Below are 20,218 nucleotides of genomic sequence, written 5' to 3' on the forward strand. Positions count from 1 at the left end.
AAAAGTTTGGTCTAATGAGAAATCTTTTTGAGTGAGGCTAAAAGGCTTAAGTTGGTTAACTGGGTATCGTGCTAGACCCCGTCAACCGCCACAGAATATCAAGCGGAAAACACGGGTCCCCTAGTTTCTGACACAGGGCGACCAGATATGAACAATGCAGAGTTAACTCCCGTTTATCTTGCCTTATGACCATAATGATGACTGTAGAGAATACTATGATACTGCAAGCATTTTAGTATATGAGTAATGAGTTTCAAAGACTTTACTATAGTACAACACTAGCGTTTAGAGTAAGGAAATTAAAAAGACTTCAAAATACCTGTATAAGCTCGCTGGCAAACTCCTTCAGAAAACAAGGAGGGATTCCATCTGAGCCATAGGTTTTTCCACGTCTTCGGAGATATCACAACTCAATTTTGGAAATTGAATAGTCAGGCTATTAGAGCTCCTTTTCACAAAGTTCTCTCTTGCATTACGAATTTTAGTTGTTTTACAATGATTCTGCACTGCTTCGAAAACGGTAAAATTCAGGAAAGAGTCCGGGTAGGCTTGGCATATCTCTCTCTCTCTCTCTCTCTCTCTCTCTCTCTCTCTCTCTCTCTCTCTCATCTGGACAGTTAAAAAGGCATGAATAGCCAATCTACGGCTGGGTGAAAAGAGTACCTCAACCAACTCTCTAGTGACACAATGTGTATATATAAATATACATATATATATCATATATATATATATATATATATATATATATATATATATAATATACACACACACACACACACACATATATATATATATATATATATATATATATATATATATATATATATATATAGGAGGACATATTATTCATAAAAAAATTATCTAAGGTATTGAAAATATACAATGACTGTAGTTTTAGGCGCTCCACAACGTACTGGACAAAATGGAAAAGGACCGCACATAAAATATGCTATTACTTAAAAAAGTCATAGCGTAAATTAAATGATTAATAAAAACGAACCAGTTTAAAACATGTCTTGTAGATAATCGAAAGGCTTCCTTGCCTTCATTATGTTCCTTCAAAAATCAGCTTTTTTTTTATTGCGTTATGGATTATCAGTTTTTTGGAAATCAATATATTGCTCGTTATCACTAAGATCCATTTAACAAAATATTGTAGCCACGTGTTCGTTATGCGCTTAAAAATTAACTTACTCTTGCGACTCAGAAGAGCTGGGAGTAAATCGGAGAAGGAAAAGAGAAAGAGAATACTCAAAGACTCGATACGATTTGTTAGGAATAAATTCACGCGGAATACTACCAATGGAGGAGAAAAGCAGGAAGAGAGGTAATGGCTAAGATCGGCAAGAAGACAGATAACGAGAGAGATAGAGGAAGGAGCAAAGGGTATTACCGAAGAACGCGGAAGTGAGACGATGCCGGGTTATGACACCGGACGTGTATTGGAAATGTCATCACATAAGAGCCTCACTCCTGCCAACACCCCAACCCTCCCTCCGTCCCCCGCCCTTCCATTACACGGCCCAAGTCTCTTTCTCTGGGCCTTGACACAGCCTATACCCCGAAGAGACGACGTAAATGCTTGGACGTGTCTGTGACTCAGTACGTGGGTTAGTGGTTCAAGTGCGGCTTTCCTGAGCGAAGCGTAAAAGCAACCTGATGGCGTTCGGTGCGGTTAGGCTGCGATTTTTGTTTTCCCTTTCCCTGATATTGTTTATTAACCATGTAGTTTTGATTTATACGTTTTCCTAGGGTTTCGTCTGTGTGTCGCTGACTGATGCCCATTTCTATTGCATCGCCACTTTCTTTGCTATTGTTCAGTTCAGTTTTCTTTTACTTAAATTTACTATGCTCATGTTTATTTAGATGCAAAATGTTTCATTTCTCCCGCAGTGCCAGTTTTTGCTATGGAAGCCCGAAAAATACATAAGCATTGGCCATAAAACATACTACTGCACGGGAATAGCAACAAGTTTACGTACTTAGCAGCCTACATCTGTTTATCAGAACATTACCATTGCTATAAACATACATACACACACACACATATATATACACACATATATGTATATATAAATATATATAATGTATATATAAGGTGTGTGAGTGTATGTAACATTATAGCTGACAAATACGTATGCATGGTTTGTATAATATTCGTAGAATAAGGAATATAATGAAATATAAAATTTTGGCCAAAGGCCATTTATTCAGCGCTGAAACAAAAATGAAGAGTAGCAAGCTTTTCAAGGTGTAACAGGGGAAAAAACCTCTCAGTTACATTGTGAAACAACTGTCAGGAGAGGGTGCAAAGCAACACGGAAGAAAGATAATATAAACAGATGTACAGTAAAACAAATGGAAGGGGTTGCAGCTAGGGGTCGAAGGGACGCTGCAAAGAACTGTAATTAATGCCTACAGTGTACCGCGTGAGGTGCACTGACGTCATTCATTATACACTTGCTATGGGATCCATGGAGTATGCTACATAAATAAAAGTAATAACTAAAGGTAGTCAGCCTTGACAGAACAGGTCCAGACAGAGAGATTTTCCACTCTGAAGCCAAAGCGTCTTTCAAGAACATTTCTGCCTTCATGACCTCTACCGTGTTGGGGAATGTCATTCATAAGCACCATATATACAAATTTCCAATAAGGTTACAGAACACAATTGCATGCTTTCTTTGATTTTTTACAGGAAAACATATGAGAGCGGGAGGCATAATGCATGATTTGGGTAATAATTATTGGCTCGAGTGTTAACTACCTTATTCATATTCTGCCTGTTATATTTTGTCTAATATGCAGGTGTAGTTAATAACATTTCGGCATTTTTTCCTTCTTTTATGTTTTCGACTGTGATGACTCTCTCTTTTCCTTTTTATCTTCTTTCACATACACGTTGACAAACTATGCTACCTCTATTTTGGAACGTTGATTTTTATTGCCGTTTCTGACAAAACCTACAACCCAAGACTTTTCCCACTGTGAAAGTTGTGCTAGACTGTTATCAAGTTAAGCTTGCTCATACAAAAGCTTTTGATTGACCATTGAAGCCAGTGTGGCCCATGAAACTCCTTCACGCAGTATGCTACACAAATTTATTCTGCCTCTACAAACGAAAATTTGCTGACCTCTTGGTAGGGGGCTCTTCGTCTTTTATGTATTTCCGCGCACTTCGCGGGTTCTTTTAAAGGCGCCCATAAATCTTGTGCCCTTAGCCTCTGAATATTGACATTTCTATTTCACGACTGCATTTTCTACTAGCAAACAAAATACAGATAAATGGAAAATAAGACCAACTGGAATCATTTTAATTTTTTTAATGTTTATTAACAGTCGTAACTAGTATTAGTCAGGGAAGGCTTGACATCTAGTGGCATGATCTTAAACTATTTTCCCAAAGACCACGCAGCTTGGAAGAATATACATCATTATTATATCTTCTTATATTTTTACTGTTGGCATGTTGCCAATAAGTTTTATACTGTCGCATTCCTTACAGTTAACAGAAAACAGCTCATGCAGCAAAGAGAAATATAAGCTTCGAAAGCAAAGTCACCTTCCATGAAAAGAGGCGAACGGATCATTATGTGTACCTTTTCTGGGAATTTTCTGTTTAACCTGGCCTGCTGAGGAGTTTTCAAAGATGTTTTCCGGTCTCCCTATCACACGTTAATGTTTCTTTTCCTTGCGAAAGTTGTTCATTTTCAAATTTTCCATCAGCCCTTACATAAACAAGGTTTATTAAGTACCCTGTCCCATCGACCTCCCAACTCTCTCTCTCTCTCTCTTAACAGAATAAAATACCTATATTCAGAATTATAGTATCGTGTTCTCTTTTTCGTTCAGCATTTCATAAAGAAACTTTTGAAGTGGGATATGGGCCGGTACGATCCAACATTATTTTCCAGTGTCCCTGGCTTGTCAAGAGGTCAACGGAAAAGGGTTAACGTGAAACAGCCAAACTACACCCATAACATTTCAGGCGGATGTTTCACGTAGTCTGCTGTGACCTCAATCCCATGAGGCAAGGGAATAGACAGCCAGTTTGTCCCAAAGGTTAACAGACGAGACGAATAAAGAAAAATGTTTCATACAACATTTGAGAATATCTTTAGACGGAAACTTCAAGTTTGCATTGGGATACATTAAAGGTGGCCGCGCCTGTTAGATATTGGCAATAATCCTGTCTCTATTACTGCCACCTTTAAAATCTGCTTTGTAATCGGTCATGGACATTGCAAAAAACATATCAACATGGAAACAACATAACACCCGTTAAAAATTCTTCATATTTTGCGTCAGTAGATTTTTTCTGCTACATGAGGCAGCGACCCACTCAAGTAAATTCGGAATTAAATTCCATCAGGAATCACTCTAACCCACTGATAAATACCTGGCACTAACAAAGCAATGGTAGGCTCAACATTGGAACTGTGTCAGTATCAAAGAATGACCACTGGAGCAATGCCAGATTCAAATACCCTCCCTTAGAGCGGCGTCTTAGAAATGAATCTATGCGAAACTGAAGGACTGGCACTTGAGCAACTGGAGGGATTTGCGCAATAACCACCAGAGACTTCAACAGTGATTTCTTGAACAACTTACAGTTCAGACAACAAACACTACAGCAACGAGAGACTCAAATAATAATAGGCCTCCTTTCTAGGGTTACGATCACAAAGATAAGGCTAACGAAAGTAAAAAGAAAGCAGTCGAACTGTATTCACCCTCCAAGGCCTCCTGCAACTTCAAAGTCGTCCCAAATACCTTTACAAAGGACTCACCGACATCACTTTGTCCGCACACCAATATTCATTTTTATATACTCTTTTATGCTTCCTTTAAAAAGTCTTTCGTTATCATCCTATCAATGTCTCTCTCTCTCTCTCTCTCTCTCTCTCTCTCTCTCTCTCTCTCTCTCTCTCTCGCTCTAACTATACGATTAATGTTCCTACAACAGTAAGTACACGTATATGTTTGTGTATATGCACAAATTATACATACATACATATATATAATATATATGTATGTATTTGTGTATATGTATATTATATATATATACATAAACATACATATATATATATATATACATACATACATACTGTATATATACACACATGCAAAATGCATCCACCTTTGTGAAACATTTATAGCGAGCGAAAAGTTACAAAAGATAACTGTAGGGATATATCAAGGGCAAAAGAGAAACTTTTCCTCTTTCATCCTCCATTCTAAACTTTTACATTGCTTAGATTTTTCTGCAGCGAAAAAACAACTTTTCAGTTGATGTTTTGATGGGTTTCGTGTCCTTTTCAGAGTTCATATCACGCCGTCTTTCTCCTTTTTGCCGCGATTGTTATTTACTGGAGTTCTGAATAAAACTGACATTCCATCCTCAATTAGCCTTCTGCCCGTCTGTTTGTATTTTTCACCTCATTGTAAATATATATATATATATATATATATATATATATATATATATATATATATATATATATATATATATATATTTATATATAATATATATACATATACGTGTATAAGTATACACACACAGGTATTTCAATTTACTCCCTCTCTGCCTCTCCCTCTTGTCCTCTGTTTTTCTAAACCTTGAATTAGGCTATAACTTGCCATGGTGAAGATACCACAAGCAAACTGCTTATAAATATGCGCTGTTGATTTTAAGTAATTTAATAACAGTTTTCATTTCATTAATTTTCTTTTTTGTAAAGCACTGATTCTGCAACAAAAGTAACCCTTGTATACTCTCTGAATCCGCATTTCGTAAAACAAACATAAACAAAAGAAAAGATTTATAATCATTCATATAATTTCCGTATTCATTCATTTTTTTCTCAGTCATCACCAACTCTTTCCAAATCTCTTCAGTGATTAGCTTCAATTTTCCACTAATTATTCTTCCTCCTTTCGTCTCGCCTCCAAATTGCTTCTCTCTTCTCTCCCCCGCCTCCCTATCACTCCACGCTTCCTCCTGTGTCTTCCCGCGCCTTCCCTTCGTCCAATTGCTTGCTCGAAAGACTTCATTTCCTCTGCAATCACGGCTACCTTCATCTCTATGGCATCTTACCTGGCCCTTGGCTCTGATCCTGAGACCTTCTCTTTGCAGTGTGTTCCACATCACTTTTCGAACTTTCTTCTTCTTCTTGAAGGCTTCCTCAGTCGTCTTGAAAAATATCAGAATTTTATAAAATGCATTACTGATTTCTTATCGAGAGGCACGCGGACAAAGCGAGAGCCCCCTGCGAAGTGCGTCTGCACGGTAAACTCAATAAAATAGTTTATGTCTACCGGTTAATTGTATGTGACGCCCAGGACCTGGCTATCACTAGTGCTGTAGCCTAGGATAATGAAGTGATGGATATAGACACTTGCGTTGCGTAGACTGATAAAATTATATCCAGCTGATACAGTAAAGGCTAGGTTCACTATAACAATTTTAGAGTCTGTTCCCGTGTCAGCTGCCATATAAACTGTTCTTCGTTGCTGCAGCAGCAGGGATTCCCGCACGCAAATTTTGACCCTACAGCAAGGACTGGGACAGTTTTACAGAAGTACTTTGTGTTCATCAGTGATCTTGACGGCAAGTAATTCCCAGCAAAACATTTATACTTCCACTTCCTTTATTCACTGCACACTCAGAGACAGCCATGAACACCCACAGACACACAAGGGGTGGCTCCAGAGAAAAATAAAATAAGTAATTGCCGTGTTCTTAATTAACTACTGAGTTAAGAATGTACCTCATGTGCAGAAACTTCCACATCAGTTGCTCCATATGTGTGTATATATGTGTGTGTGTATGTATGTATGTATATATATATACAGTATATATATATATATATTATATATATATATATACAGCATACACACACATTATTATTATATATATATATATATATATATATATATATATATATATATATATATATATATATATATATATATATATATATATATATATACATATATACACTGGTCATCTGCAACGTGTCAGGCGAACCACCTACAACACCTCTTATGTAATCTGGCGCTTCCTGGACGTGAAAACCCTTCTGTTTCAAAGCTCTTCCAAATCATTGTAACTGGCTTAGAGCAAAGGACTTACCTGCCCATTATAATGAACTTTCTCCTCCAATGGGTCCACAATCCTCTACTAAAGTCTTCATTCCTTTATCACATGTTGCTGAAGTGTATGAAGCTAACGGAGCTCATATTATAAATACATATATACAGTATCTGTATATATATATATATATATATATATATATATATATATATATATATATATATATATATATATATATATACATACATATATACATATACTGTATATCTATGTATACATATATATATATATATATATATATGTGTGTTTGTATGTTTGTGTATATATATATATATATATATATATATATATATATATATATATGTGTATGTGTTTGTATGTTTGTGTGTATTTTTCTTTCTTATTTGATCAAGGTCGCATTCATTGTTTAAGTGAAACATCTGACAGAGGGATGCTTGCTAGCAACACTCTGCGGATTTAACATCCATGTTTGACTTTCTCATGCTCATTGAAGGAAACTAGGAAATGACAGACTTTTATGCAAAAAAATTTGTTGTATCCCATCACGTAAAGTCACGTACTGGTTTCTGCAAACGTTTTAGTTACAAATAAATGATTAGGTTTTGGTACCTTAAACTGTATAAAATCTTTAATATTTAAGAGTATTTAATAGCATTTGGAAAGAGCAAAGAATAGAATAGAATATAGGATTTAGGACAAAGGCCAACCGCTTGGACCTGAAACGGAAACTGACTGTAAAAATGATTGAAATGAGCAACGGGAGGAAAACATCGCAGTTGTACTATGAATCAATTACTAGGAGAAGGTGGAAAGTAAGACGAAAGAAAGAGAATATGAAAGGAGGTACAGTAAAAAGAATGATAGGGGTTGAAGCTAGGGGCAGAAGGGACGCTGCAAAGAACCTAAACTAATGCCTACAGTGCACTGCATGAGGCGCACTGACGACACTAACCCCCAACGGGGGAAAGAATAAAGAATACACTATATAAATTATCAGCTAAGCCCACTGAACATATCCGCATTTATCATAGTTTATTTTCTTTCTCTCTCTCTCTCTCTCTCTCTTTAGATCTACTCGTGCTTCCTTCAGCCTGCTCAATGAAGGAGAATAAGCACGTGTTAAGCAATTCCTCGCTTGCATACAATTTTGCTCAGGCCATCGTGTCCCTTTGTTATTCGTGGGTCGCGGCTGTCGTTCGCTTGTTTGTCTTAAGAATGTAAATGATTTTATTACGCAATTGCTGAGGACGTTTTCTTTCACTCTCTTACTCTTAAGATGCACTTCAACGCATAGGCATATCCTTTCATTCGACCGTTCTTGTTTTAGTTAACGTCTTTTCAAAGCACGATTCTTTTTCATCCTTTGTCGCTCAGTTCAGTTACTGTCCTGCGTACTTGTTAAGGGTTCAGCAAAAAGAAAAAAAGAAAAGAAAAAAATTGTGCTTTTTACCTTTTTATTCTATGACTTAGAGTTTACTGAAAAGCACCAATAGGTACCAATAAACCATAACCTGATTCGGATCTTTGCATTACAGACCAAAAGATCAATCAAAATTTATCTTTCAAGCTTATTTTAATATTAATTGCTGCCTTTCCTGAATTATAATTTTATGGATAGTTTGAAAGTAAACTGACAAGAGAATAGGCAATTCAATATACATACATATACATATATAAGCTTGTATATACTGTATATATATATATATATATATATATATATATATATATATATATATATATATATATATATATATATGTGTGTGTTTGCTAAGTCCTAATACTATAACCGGGATTCGAACATGTGCCTTTTCGAGTGGGAAGTAGGTGCAGTGATCTTACTCACTCAGCCACCACGTGAATCATACCAGAATCTTGATATTTGAGTGGAAAATGAAACTGATCTCTACTGATGGCTGAGTGGATAAGAAAACTATCACCCCAGTACCTACTGAAGTACGTATAACTTGAAATCCCCGTGAGGGCAAATGCACTTATCATATATAAATCTCTGTCAGTGTAAGTCCGATATTAATTGAATATTTAAAATTATTAAAATTTAACTACATGCTGATTATTATTTCATTATTATTTATATATATATATATATATATATATATATATATATATATATATATATATATATAAATATATATATATATATATATATATATATATATATATATATATATATATATATATATATATATATATCTACTTATCCATTATTTATCATTTTCAGCTCCGGCAGGTTTCACGATCAAAACAGATCATTTCCAATACATGAAAAATATATATATATATATATATATATATATATATATATATATATATATATATATATATATATATATATATCAGTATTAGTAATAGTATTTTGTTACGTAAATAAGAAATAAAGAGGTCAGGGGTAGATGTGCCTAGAATAACTTTCAGGGCACAAAATAATGGAATTTTTTTCTTCCGACAAATGCAATACGAGATGCGGAAAATCGGTAACAGGGTTCATGAGAGACAAAGGTGAAAAGTCGTAAAAAATCGATATCAGTGATCTGCAATCACACTTCTGAAATACCGCGAGAGCGAGCTCATTGCATGTTGACTCAAGAGGCTGTCTGTCTCTCCCTCAGGCTCGGTCTGCGTAGAGAAACGATTAAGATTAAAGAAAGAAACGTCCCCATCTTCGTCTGCCCTGTCTTGAGATACGAAGAGACAATCAGTCAAGAGAGAGAAGAGAGAGAGAGAGAGAGAGAGAGAGAGAGAGAGAGAGAGAGAGAGAGAGAGAGAGAGTAATTTCGGTTATCCTAAGAGGATCGGTAATAGAGGAAGTCTCAACTGGTAGACAGACATGTCAAGAGGAAAGTTTCGTTGAAGGCAAATACACCGACAGAGGCTGAGTTAGGGAACACAACTCAAACCTTGTTTTAGGCGAAACAGCTGTTTCGCCTGCGGGGCGTTCGTCCCTTTCGAACCTTTGTTTTATTTGGCGTGTGCTTCGCGAAACTAGTCTGCATCAGAAATGACGTGCTGACATGTTCTTAATATAATATCTATCAAATATGTATATACAGCCAAATAAAAAGCATAACACATGTTATATTCCTGAGCAATCTTCCGCAGAATAGAAGACCCTTGTGTACAAGAAAGAAAGCGAGAGTCTATATATATATATATATATATATATATATATATATATATATATATATATATATATATATATATATATAATGTACATTTATGATATATATATTTATAATGTGTATATGTACTCTCACCACTTGTCCCTATTTAAATATCAAAATAAAGCTACCAACGGCACTGTCTTCTGGATGGTACATAGCGTCTCTAGGGTTCAGACCTACCTCCTTGATAGTCCTGGGTGTAACTGTATAACGGAAGTATGTCCTTGATATGAAAAAGGAGAAAATAGAAAATTGTCGTAGCAAATTCTCTCTCTCTCTCCTTTGGATAAGAGAGATCGGAAAAATGAGTAAATGCAAATAGCCTCATGCGTCGGGGTCCCTGCTGTGGATCCTGTCCAAAGCATTGGCCGAGGTCTTATTTATTACTTCCGTGATAGGCCTGATGAAGACTAACTTCGAAGAGTTATGTGCAAGATGCCAAAAATCGTTTGGCATATTCTGTCGCATTTGGTTCTAAAATTATATATAAAAAAAGAGGTCGAATTCCCAATTTAGCAATAGTTGTTCCTTACTAATGTGGTAGTTTATTTCTTTAACTGAAAAATCATTAATAAATGAGTAATTCATGTTATTAAATAAACAAGGAAATGTTTGTGAAATTATGGTTGTGACAATCTTCTTGCTTTTCCTGAAAAGTTTATACAAATTAGCAACGCAACTTGTTTGAAGTCTTTTTCTTAGAGGACGATACTATTACATGTTTTGATCTTATGAACAATAATTTTTAAAATACATTATGCAGGTCACCTTTTAAGTATTTCTCAATAATGGAAATAGAGTGTGCCAATGCCTTTCAAGCCACAGTCAATCGTCAGTCCAAGAGGGTTAACGTGACACTTTCTCGAGTACCAAGACATGTTAACAAGAATCTATTAGCGGTATTCTCTGAATCTTGAGTAAATACCTCATTCTCCTTCTTCTCTTCCCGCTGCAGAGAACGGTGAGGTTCCTATGACCGGATCCAAGAGGAGCAGGGAGGTGCTAGCCATGGAAACGAACCATCCGGACCACGTGATATCCTTCGGGAAGAAGACAGGCTGCTACATCAGCCGCGGCGTCGCAGCTCTTCTCGGGATCTTCTTCGTCAGTGGCATTATAGCCACCGGGCTACTCGTTTATTATTATGCCCCTCTCATCAAAAACGGTCAGCAAGAGCCTTTCATACTGGACACACCAATGGCAAGTTTCTTTATGCAAGTTATCTGAAAATTCTACACAATTTAGACAGCAACTCTTAACGATACAGCATAACTCTTCTTTTCTTGTCATTTTCCGTCAAATTTTCCTTCTCCTTTGTTCTCCAGTCACTTACCGACCGTCTAGTAATTATTTATCAAAACTTGCCATAATCAAAGCAAAAAGAACGCTAGCTAATTTAATGAATATTAATATGGAAATTTCTTTGTAAGTTTATGTTTGTCATAGATTCAGCATACCGTAATGCACATTGATTATTCACTACGAGTCAATAAGACCACAGGAAGGGGAGGACTTGTGCCTTTTTTTCTATTGATATTAAGTGACATCTCCTGGATTTCCTGTTTGTTGGAGAACACTTTAGAGATGCTTTTTCTTCTTCTACAGACAACTGCGCCGCCCATGCTGACAATAGCAAAAAAACCCATCGCTCCCATAAGGCATTCATCAACCACTTCCACCCCTATACCGACTACCACAACAACAACCACTACCACCACAACTACTACTACCACCATGCCTTCAACCACCACTGAAGCGGCGGCGGAAAAGGAAAAACTGGATGTAAGGTTGCCTCGGGCACTGAAGCCTTTACATTACTTGGTGAAACTTCAGCCTTACATTAACGGAAACTTCAGCATCACTGGCTACGTAGAGGTGGAGATGGAGGTCTTGGAACCGACCTCCAACATCACGCTGCACATTTCAGACATAATAACGCACAACGACACCATCAAAGTAAGTAAGGCGTAAAACAGATCAAGATGCCCTAAGACCTTTTGCTTTAGAAATTTTCTGCACTCATGTCCGCCATCAACTCCATTTCTATAAGCAGAGGTAGCCTAAAGTTTCCACAGATAATCCATTATTTGTATAGAAAACGGTTCTGTCGAAGGCAAACTTTAAGCTCAATGTACGTTTTAATCTTTTAATATATTGATTTCATTTTCTCTTCATAAAATTTCATAAATAAAAATATTTGGATGGCTAATACTGAAATCGTAATTATGAAGTAGAAGTCATGTTCTCAGAGTGACGTATTAATGGCATTTACATTAAAAATGGGTAGATACTTCAGACAGAACTAATCAAACATAACAGAGTTGTGAGAATAAAGGAATGTTTTTCCTTAAATGTAGTTGAGACAATCTGGGAACCTGGAAAGCCCTCTCCTTGGCATCAATAAGCACGAATATGATCACGAGAAGGAGTTCTACATAGCGCACCTGGACGAACCTCTGGAGCAGGGGCAAAAATACATCCTTTCCATGCACTTCCTGGGATACCTCAACGACCAGTTGGAAGGGTTCTACCGCTCCACCTATAAAGATGACGATGGCACAGACAGGTAAGTTTTTACGGAGAAAAGGTTCTCTCACCACTAAAGCCTCCAGTCTAGTTTCATCTCCAAAGGCTCATAGTCCTGTTTTATTAATCCTAGTGTTCTGCCACTTAATGAATGCCTACGACCCCGTTGTGCATATGAAACCCCAAAGCTCTTTTTCTTCCCCCAACAAGATTACTAGCGGCGACCCAGTTCCAGGCGACGGACGCACGCAAGGCTTTCCCATGCTTTGACGAGCCTGGACTGAAAGCGACCTTCGAAGTTTACCTGGCCAGAGAGAAGAACATGACCTCAATTTCCAACATGCCCATCATAGAGACCATCCCAGTGTAAGAATACCAGCCCTTACAGTACATTGGTTTTCGGTTACAGTGTTCATAATTTCAGTTCTTGAGATTGAACGAAATCCATTAGGTCCTCAAGGTCTAAATTGCTAACCAAATAATATCTTGCATGAAGCTCAACGTAGCATTTTTATTTATTTTCTAAAACATGCATCATGAAACAAGAGCTCATAGAAGCTACTATCATGAAAACCGCTCGGTGTTCAAATATTGACCGAAAATCGCACTGTTGCTAGTAAGTCCATTTATTTTAAGGTTACCGCAACCATTCACACTTGTTTCTTTCTACTTATTTCAGTGAAGGTCAGGAGAACTGGGTATGGGATCATTATGACACAAGCGTCCCTATGTCGACATACCTCGTGGCCTTCGTCGTGTCCGATTTCGTTAACTTGGCTTCGACGACTTCAAACAACAACACGCTGTTCCGAGGTATGTTTCTAATTGGACAGGATAAGATAAAGTGGCACAAAATGGAAACAGTCAGCAAGTTAAGCGAGACAGAAATATATACGATCCAGTGATACAATGAATTGCATTTTACGATAGAATTTGGCAAATCCTGTTTTTCGTGATTTCTTGAAGTCTTGGTAATTCAAATTCACATTTCTGGTTTCTTTCAGTTTCTTAAACAAGTAAAGAAATCTAATAAAGAGCCGATTCTGTTAAAATACAGCTTATGAAACACTGACAAACAAGCGATCATCTGTCGATGGTCTAAGTCATAACCACTAATATTAGGAAACAGAAACCTACCACCACGAACCACTCTATCTAAAAGAGATCAATATCTGGCAGAAGCAGTCATCCACACCGGAGAAGTATTCTAATAAAGGAAGGACAAATGACCTAAAACAGGTTTCATTGTTTTATCACTGCTATAAATATATGAGACCTCACGTGCAATACCTAACTTTCGTGCGGCATTTACTGACACTTTCATTAGATATTCTAAGCCTCAGATTCATTCAGCAATCTCATCCACCTGAAGGGTAGGTCGGGGTGGAAAATCTGTACGAGGTCTGCTAATCAATAATGTTTTTGTTTTACTAAAGGTCTGCCTCATAACCCACCGACTACACAATTCACTAATCAGCTTCATGTCACGATTGAGACTAGGGCAGCTTCATTTCTCACAAGTGGAGACTTTACTACACCCACAAGTGTTGCATCATCGGCATACTGAACAATCTTGTTTTCTGGGCCAATAACCATATAACTTGGGATGGATTTATAACCACCCTTATCTAACCTACTTTTGAAGAGAAAGAAAAATAGATGGGTGAAAGAAATACATCTGAGAAACAGAAATCAGAGTTGTAATGAGCACGTCGTTTACATTATTGCTTTACCTCTTTTGGTGTTGTTATTACTATTATTATTATTATTATTATTATTATTATTATTACTATTATTATTATTTGACAGTATGGGCCAGAGAACCTGCCATAGAGCAGGCCGAGTATTCGAGGCAGGTTGGGCCTGCCATCCTCACGTACTTCGAGGAGTACTTCAGCGTACCTTACCCACTGCCAAAGCAGGACATGATTGCCATACCGGATTTCTCAGCTGGGGCCATGGAAAACTGGGGCCTTATCACTTACAGGTAAGTTAAAACACCGAAAAACGGGATAACTGAGAAGTTTCTTTCGGCTGTTTCCCAACGCGATTGTTGTCGTTGCTTAAACGCTGAACTATTTTATTTGTAGTTTATCAACATTTGGTCATTGGTCATATGCGAAGTTGTAGGCCTTTTACTAGATGACTCGATATTAATAAAGATTATTGGGTCACAACCATATACCTCGGTTACAGAATACTGGGAAAGCATTGATAATGCTGGACTTACCACATGAGGTTTGATTAAAAGAAAAGGGTTCATATATAAAAACACCTCTGATGTTGCTGTACATTGATACAGAGACCCATTCTGAACTTAGTCATCTTTTAAACAATTGCTTGGACGAATCATGATCATTATCATCAATGCCATCGCATATCTGGATATCATATTAACTTAGTGATAGAAATGCTAGGATGAGTAAGGAACAAATAGCATTAAGGTTTCTTAGGTAGAATAATGTTACTGGATACAGTAAAGTATATTAGAACCAGATCTGAGTAACGAAAGGGCACTAAATGTTATCAAAACGAGTATGGTAAAGGAGAAAAAGCATTCAGCTTTCCCTTTATGAATTCTTTTACTTGTGACTCAGAACTGAAAACTTGTTTAAGTGATCTGTGTCTTCCATTGTCTTTTACATGACTTTGCTTTCCCATTTACCCTCTTTCGATAAACAGTATTTTTTACCTTTTTCGATAAACTGTTTTTTTAACCCATTCCTGGTTTTTTATTCTGCCAGGGAGACTGCCATGCTCTACGACCCCAAAGTCTCTGCAGCATCCAACAAGCAATACGTGGTCTCAGTCATCGCTCACGAACTGGCCCATCAGTGGTTCGGTAACATTGTCACCCCGAAGTGGTGGACCGACCTCTGGCTCAATGAGGGATTCGCGTCTTACGTGGAATACATTGGTATCGATCACGTGAGTGCTTTCATGCGAATTCTGCCTGTAGTTGTTTTGCCATTTGGATCTTTCATTCATAAATGTCTCTTGGAGATCCTTTTGGCTCCAAAGGGACCTTGCACATATACAATGATAGCTGTAGTGTTTCGTCTTTCCTCGAGAAATTGTTTTATTCATAAAAATGCTACTGACGTGACGTGCTTGTCTTTCCTAGGATTACGTAATTCCTCCATTTATTAAATTATGCGCTGTTCGATTTTCTTTGGTCACGTGAATCCTTCGTTCATTTAAATCTCATTGTAATCTCGTTGTAGTGATTCTTCTAAGGTCACACGAGGCCTTCATAAAATGAAAAATTGATGTCTTAACTGATTCATTTTGTAAAAAGAATTATTCAAAATAACTTGGTTCCTATGGGTATCTGTCCTTGAGGCACTCGGGTATTGTCCATGAAAATCTAGACGTAATTTGATCCCGTATATCATGTGGTTCTTCAAGTATAAAAATGACCTTTATAGGGTTATTTTTTACTTTATTTCCGTCAGTTCTCCCAGGCTTACAAAAAGTTACGTGACGTAAACAAATGATTTAGCTAAACAACTAAATCTTTAACATTACCAGGTTTCAATCAAGACCTAATTTATCCTAACTTATTTTTTCTTGACTGCTTCCATAGGTTGAACCTTCGTGGAAGGTCATGGAGCAGCTGGTTATCAAGGAAGTTCAAGCTGTGTTTGGCCTCGACAGCATGGAATCATCTCATCCTATCAGCATCCCAGTCCAGCATCCAGATGAGATCAGTCAGATATTTGACAGAATTTCGTATGCTAAAGGTACGAGATGACAAGATGATTTTGGTTGTTTGGCTACAAAATATTTGTAGTTTTTGTGCATTTTTCATATGCATGTTTTCATGAATTTGATGAAAATATGGTACTCATAAATAAAATCTACTGGTCATTTTTTACCAAACATGTAGCTAATTGTAGTACTACAATGCCCTCTAAACTTCTCGATTTCTTCACACCTGGTGGGTGCACTTGTCACTACAAAGCCTTAGATCCAAATTATTTTAAAAATGTAGCTGGCAGGCGAACACATTAGTGTTGGCTGTTTAAGACCAGAACTGGAATCATTGTAAATTTCCTACTCTTATAGTAGTGAAGGCAATTCCTGAGTCAACAAACTAGTGCAAGAGACCTATGACCAAAGGTGATGTAAGTATGCAACACAATCAGAGCTCGTCTGCTTTATGCAGTTGAAAATACTTACATTCTCACAGAGGCAATGTGGTGACGCGGTGAGTGGCCAGGTAACTGTTATTTCTGAGTTTTCTTTTGCAGTAAATAGCCACATCAATTTCTTTCATATAGATGCAGAAAGAGCAATTTTACGCTATAGCTCATAATGCTGCAAGACTGAAAACACCTGGTTACAATTTTCATGGTATGAAATCTAGCTTTAATCCGTGGCCCAAACAACATCAGCCTCTTGGTAACCTCTCAATATTGGGAAAAGAGCCCCACCTTATCGCAATGGAGAGGATATTTCTTTCAATCTACAAAGAACAACAACGCATCCTTTTGGAGTAGAACTGAAGTAGAAAGAGCACTGTTATTTAAGGAACAAGGTGATGAACGGGCAACGTTTAGAATACTGCTGATGCATGTCACCGTTCTCTATCTAGTGCAGGGCTAAGGAAATATTTCTCTTCTTTGAGCACTGAATCATGTCTGGTCACTTTCCATCAGTTAGTTGTGAAAACGAAAGTCCCACTGGCTGTGCACACAACGGAGATTTTCCAGTAGTTATGCCAAAAAACATTCGAGGCAGCCGACAGGAGGATTTATTTCAGCTTCCATTTACAAGAGAGCACCTTACTTGTTTTTAATATCTTTGCCTTCTCCTGGAAAGAGCAAGATGTGTTATGGGCCTTTTTATAAAAATAAATACAAAAATGCTTCTCTGTTAGCAAAATGGTGACAACAAGTTTCCTTGGAGTCTATCACTTTACTAGTCTTGAAGATTTCATAAACTGAAGTGACAAGCAACATAGATAAAGAGGCATAAGATTAGTCCATTTGAATCACCCTCAATAAATCTAGATATTCTGCCGCTCTTTTATATATGATTTTAATTTCTGTAAAGATGCTAAGTTCCCATGAGTCCTGTATAATGAAGCCACCGGCCTAACTTTGCTTTAAAGAGGATTCTGCTGACATAAAAAAATGGGTGAAAACCACGTATTGTTAAAGTAATACGATTTTCGTCAACCTCTCAACTTTTTTTTCCAGTGACCTCAAACATGTCTGAACTTCTTGGGATAATTAAGCCCTTACAGCTTCTTGGTGCATAACTAGTCTGAGCTCTTCAAAATAATTTTCCAAGCGAGGCCGACTGATTTTTATAAGAAAAACACTGAATTTTTCTTTGTGGAACGTAGATTGGGAATCAAAAGAGCAGACTTTCAACGATTCAAAAATCCTTATTCTTGGTATTAATGACCGATTTGAAACTATCAGTAAATAGACTTCTGCAAAAATACTTTATAAACACTTGGTATGATCATGACTCAGAATAACTTGAATGAGACTTCAAACTTTTATAAGAAAACATCCCTAAACAATATAATCCCTAATCAGTTTTCACATATCGCACAACGAGACTGAAGGAATTCACTGAACTCCACGTCCACTGTCAAGCACAAGCAAAAAAGCAAGATATCTATGCACATTATTTTTCTTATGAATCACTAGCTATATATTCATAACCATGATGGCTACAAGAGATAAGGAGTGTCATAACATAGCCTCGGGAGCTTACAAAGCTCATACCTCTGATATTTTTAAAAAGTGCTAGTGGGTCTGCCCAACAGCATCTTCTGCTGCACTGCATTTTCCGCCTTTTCATCGCCAGACTGACTTTGCTTCATCTAATTTAATGGAAAGCCAAATGTTCACAAATCCTCCATGTAAGGGGATTTTGCGATACTGCAGGATGCAGTCACTACCACAATTATATAGAGCAACAAGAATATGTTTTCTTCCCTTTTTTTAGTTCGGCAAAATTTTTCCTAAACACCTGAGACACTGCTCTACCTAACAACACAAAGAAAATGGAAAATTTAGTTCTCATAGTTAGTGATATGAGATCAGGACAAAGAATATGATACAAAATACCTACACGAGCATACATTCTGTCTTTGATTATACAATTACAACAGAGTATAAATACTGAAATGTACAAAATACATGTACGTGTGTGTGCATGCATACCATAAAAAAGCACTAATACATCGTTGTAGCTACACATTCAAAATTATGTATGTACAGAATTAATGTATCTAAACTGAATCTCTTGCCGTAAATATTAGTATCCCCAGATAAGTGTTGAAATTATGTGACTTCAACAGCGCTGAGTTGGCTAATTCTAAATTCCCTCTGAATACAGGTGCCTCTATCATCCGTATGATGAACCACTTCTTAACTGAGGGCAGCTTTAGAAGAGGACTGGCCAATTATCTAGACTCATTGTAAGTACTGCATAAAAAATATTTAATAATTCTTGATATTTCAGTACCCAGTTAACAAAAAAAGCGCTTACTTGAATTAGCATGGACGTCAATGTATCCCTTTGTAGGTTCAGTGATGAATGTTGCATTCTGATTGTGACGAAATAAATTACTCCCACCAAAATTAATTTTTTCGTGCTAAAAAATATCAAAACCTAAGTTCCATTTTTTGGTGACTTTTTATATCATTAGAACCGTTATCTGATTCCACTCCAGTTCCCTTCCTCGTACTGAAAATAAAATGAAACTGCTCATCAACCTCAGATTGATATGACATTTCATGGAAATTATAAAACTGAAATATCTGACCAGTACGGAATTTATGATGACCTTTGCAGTAAATACGACAACGCCGAGCAAGATGACCTCTGGCACTATTTGACCATGGCTGCACACGAAGACGGGACTCTGCCCAAAGACCTGGCGGTCAAAACGATCATGGACACCTGGACGCTGCAGATGGGGTATCCGGTCATCAAGGTGGAGAGGAGTGAAGATGGGGCATCAGCATCAGTGTCTCAGGTACCTCATTCCACCGTTTTGCTGTGATGTCTTAAAACAGCTTGGTTGCTGCTGATTGTGCTTTACCGGGCTTTCACAAATGAACGCACAATGTACCGAGGCTGCTTTGCATTTTTTGAGGGTTGTACCTCAATCAGTATGTTTACATCGTCTACACAGATTTTATTATGCGTTTTTGCATGCAGTCATCTATCGTCTGTTGAAAAAGAACGCATACTAAATGCCATCTTTCACCTTGACGTTATTTCATGAATCTAAATAAAATAAAACTATGTTTTATAAACAAGTTGCTAATTTACTTGACGACTTGTCCGAAATAGATTCTGAATCCTCTCCTCACTTACTGAAGAGGTTAGGCTCTTATGTCTAGGTCGTTAGCCTGAGAGAAAATCG

General features: G+C 37.1%; 2 protein-coding genes across 4 annotated transcripts in view; one reads left to right on the plus strand and one right to left on the minus strand.

Annotated features, from left to right (window-relative positions):
* Positions 1-20,218, plus strand: part of LOC136833190 (aminopeptidase N-like) — an 86,060-nt gene that overhangs the window by 59,813 nt on the left and 6,029 nt on the right. For 2 of the 3 annotated variants that reach the window (XM_067095006.1, XM_067094995.1), the window contains exons 2-11: positions 11,252-11,496; positions 11,902-12,252; positions 12,654-12,862; positions 13,033-13,188; positions 13,502-13,635; positions 14,632-14,809; positions 15,567-15,750; positions 16,409-16,565; positions 19,183-19,264; positions 19,642-19,825. In XM_067095006.1, the coding sequence (XP_066951107.1) occupies positions 11,269-11,496; positions 11,902-12,252; positions 12,654-12,862; positions 13,033-13,188; positions 13,502-13,635; positions 14,632-14,809; positions 15,567-15,750; positions 16,409-16,565; positions 19,183-19,264; positions 19,642-19,825 (1,863 nt within the window). In that variant the 5' untranslated portion in view covers positions 11,252-11,268. The remainder of the gene's footprint in view (positions 1-11,251; positions 11,497-11,901; positions 12,253-12,653; positions 12,863-13,032; positions 13,189-13,501; positions 13,636-14,631; positions 14,810-15,566; positions 15,751-16,408; positions 16,566-19,182; positions 19,265-19,641; positions 19,826-20,218) is intronic. The other variant, XM_067095017.1, reaches the window with a different exon arrangement.
* Positions 1-20,218, minus strand: part of LOC136833197 (uncharacterized) — a 185,241-nt gene that overhangs the window by 29,819 nt on the left and 135,204 nt on the right. The window lies entirely within an intron of this gene.

This window comes from Macrobrachium rosenbergii, chromosome 4, assembly GCF_040412425.1.
Source record: "Macrobrachium rosenbergii isolate ZJJX-2024 chromosome 4, ASM4041242v1, whole genome shotgun sequence".
Lineage (NCBI taxonomy): Eukaryota > Metazoa > Arthropoda > Malacostraca > Decapoda > Palaemonidae > Macrobrachium > Macrobrachium rosenbergii.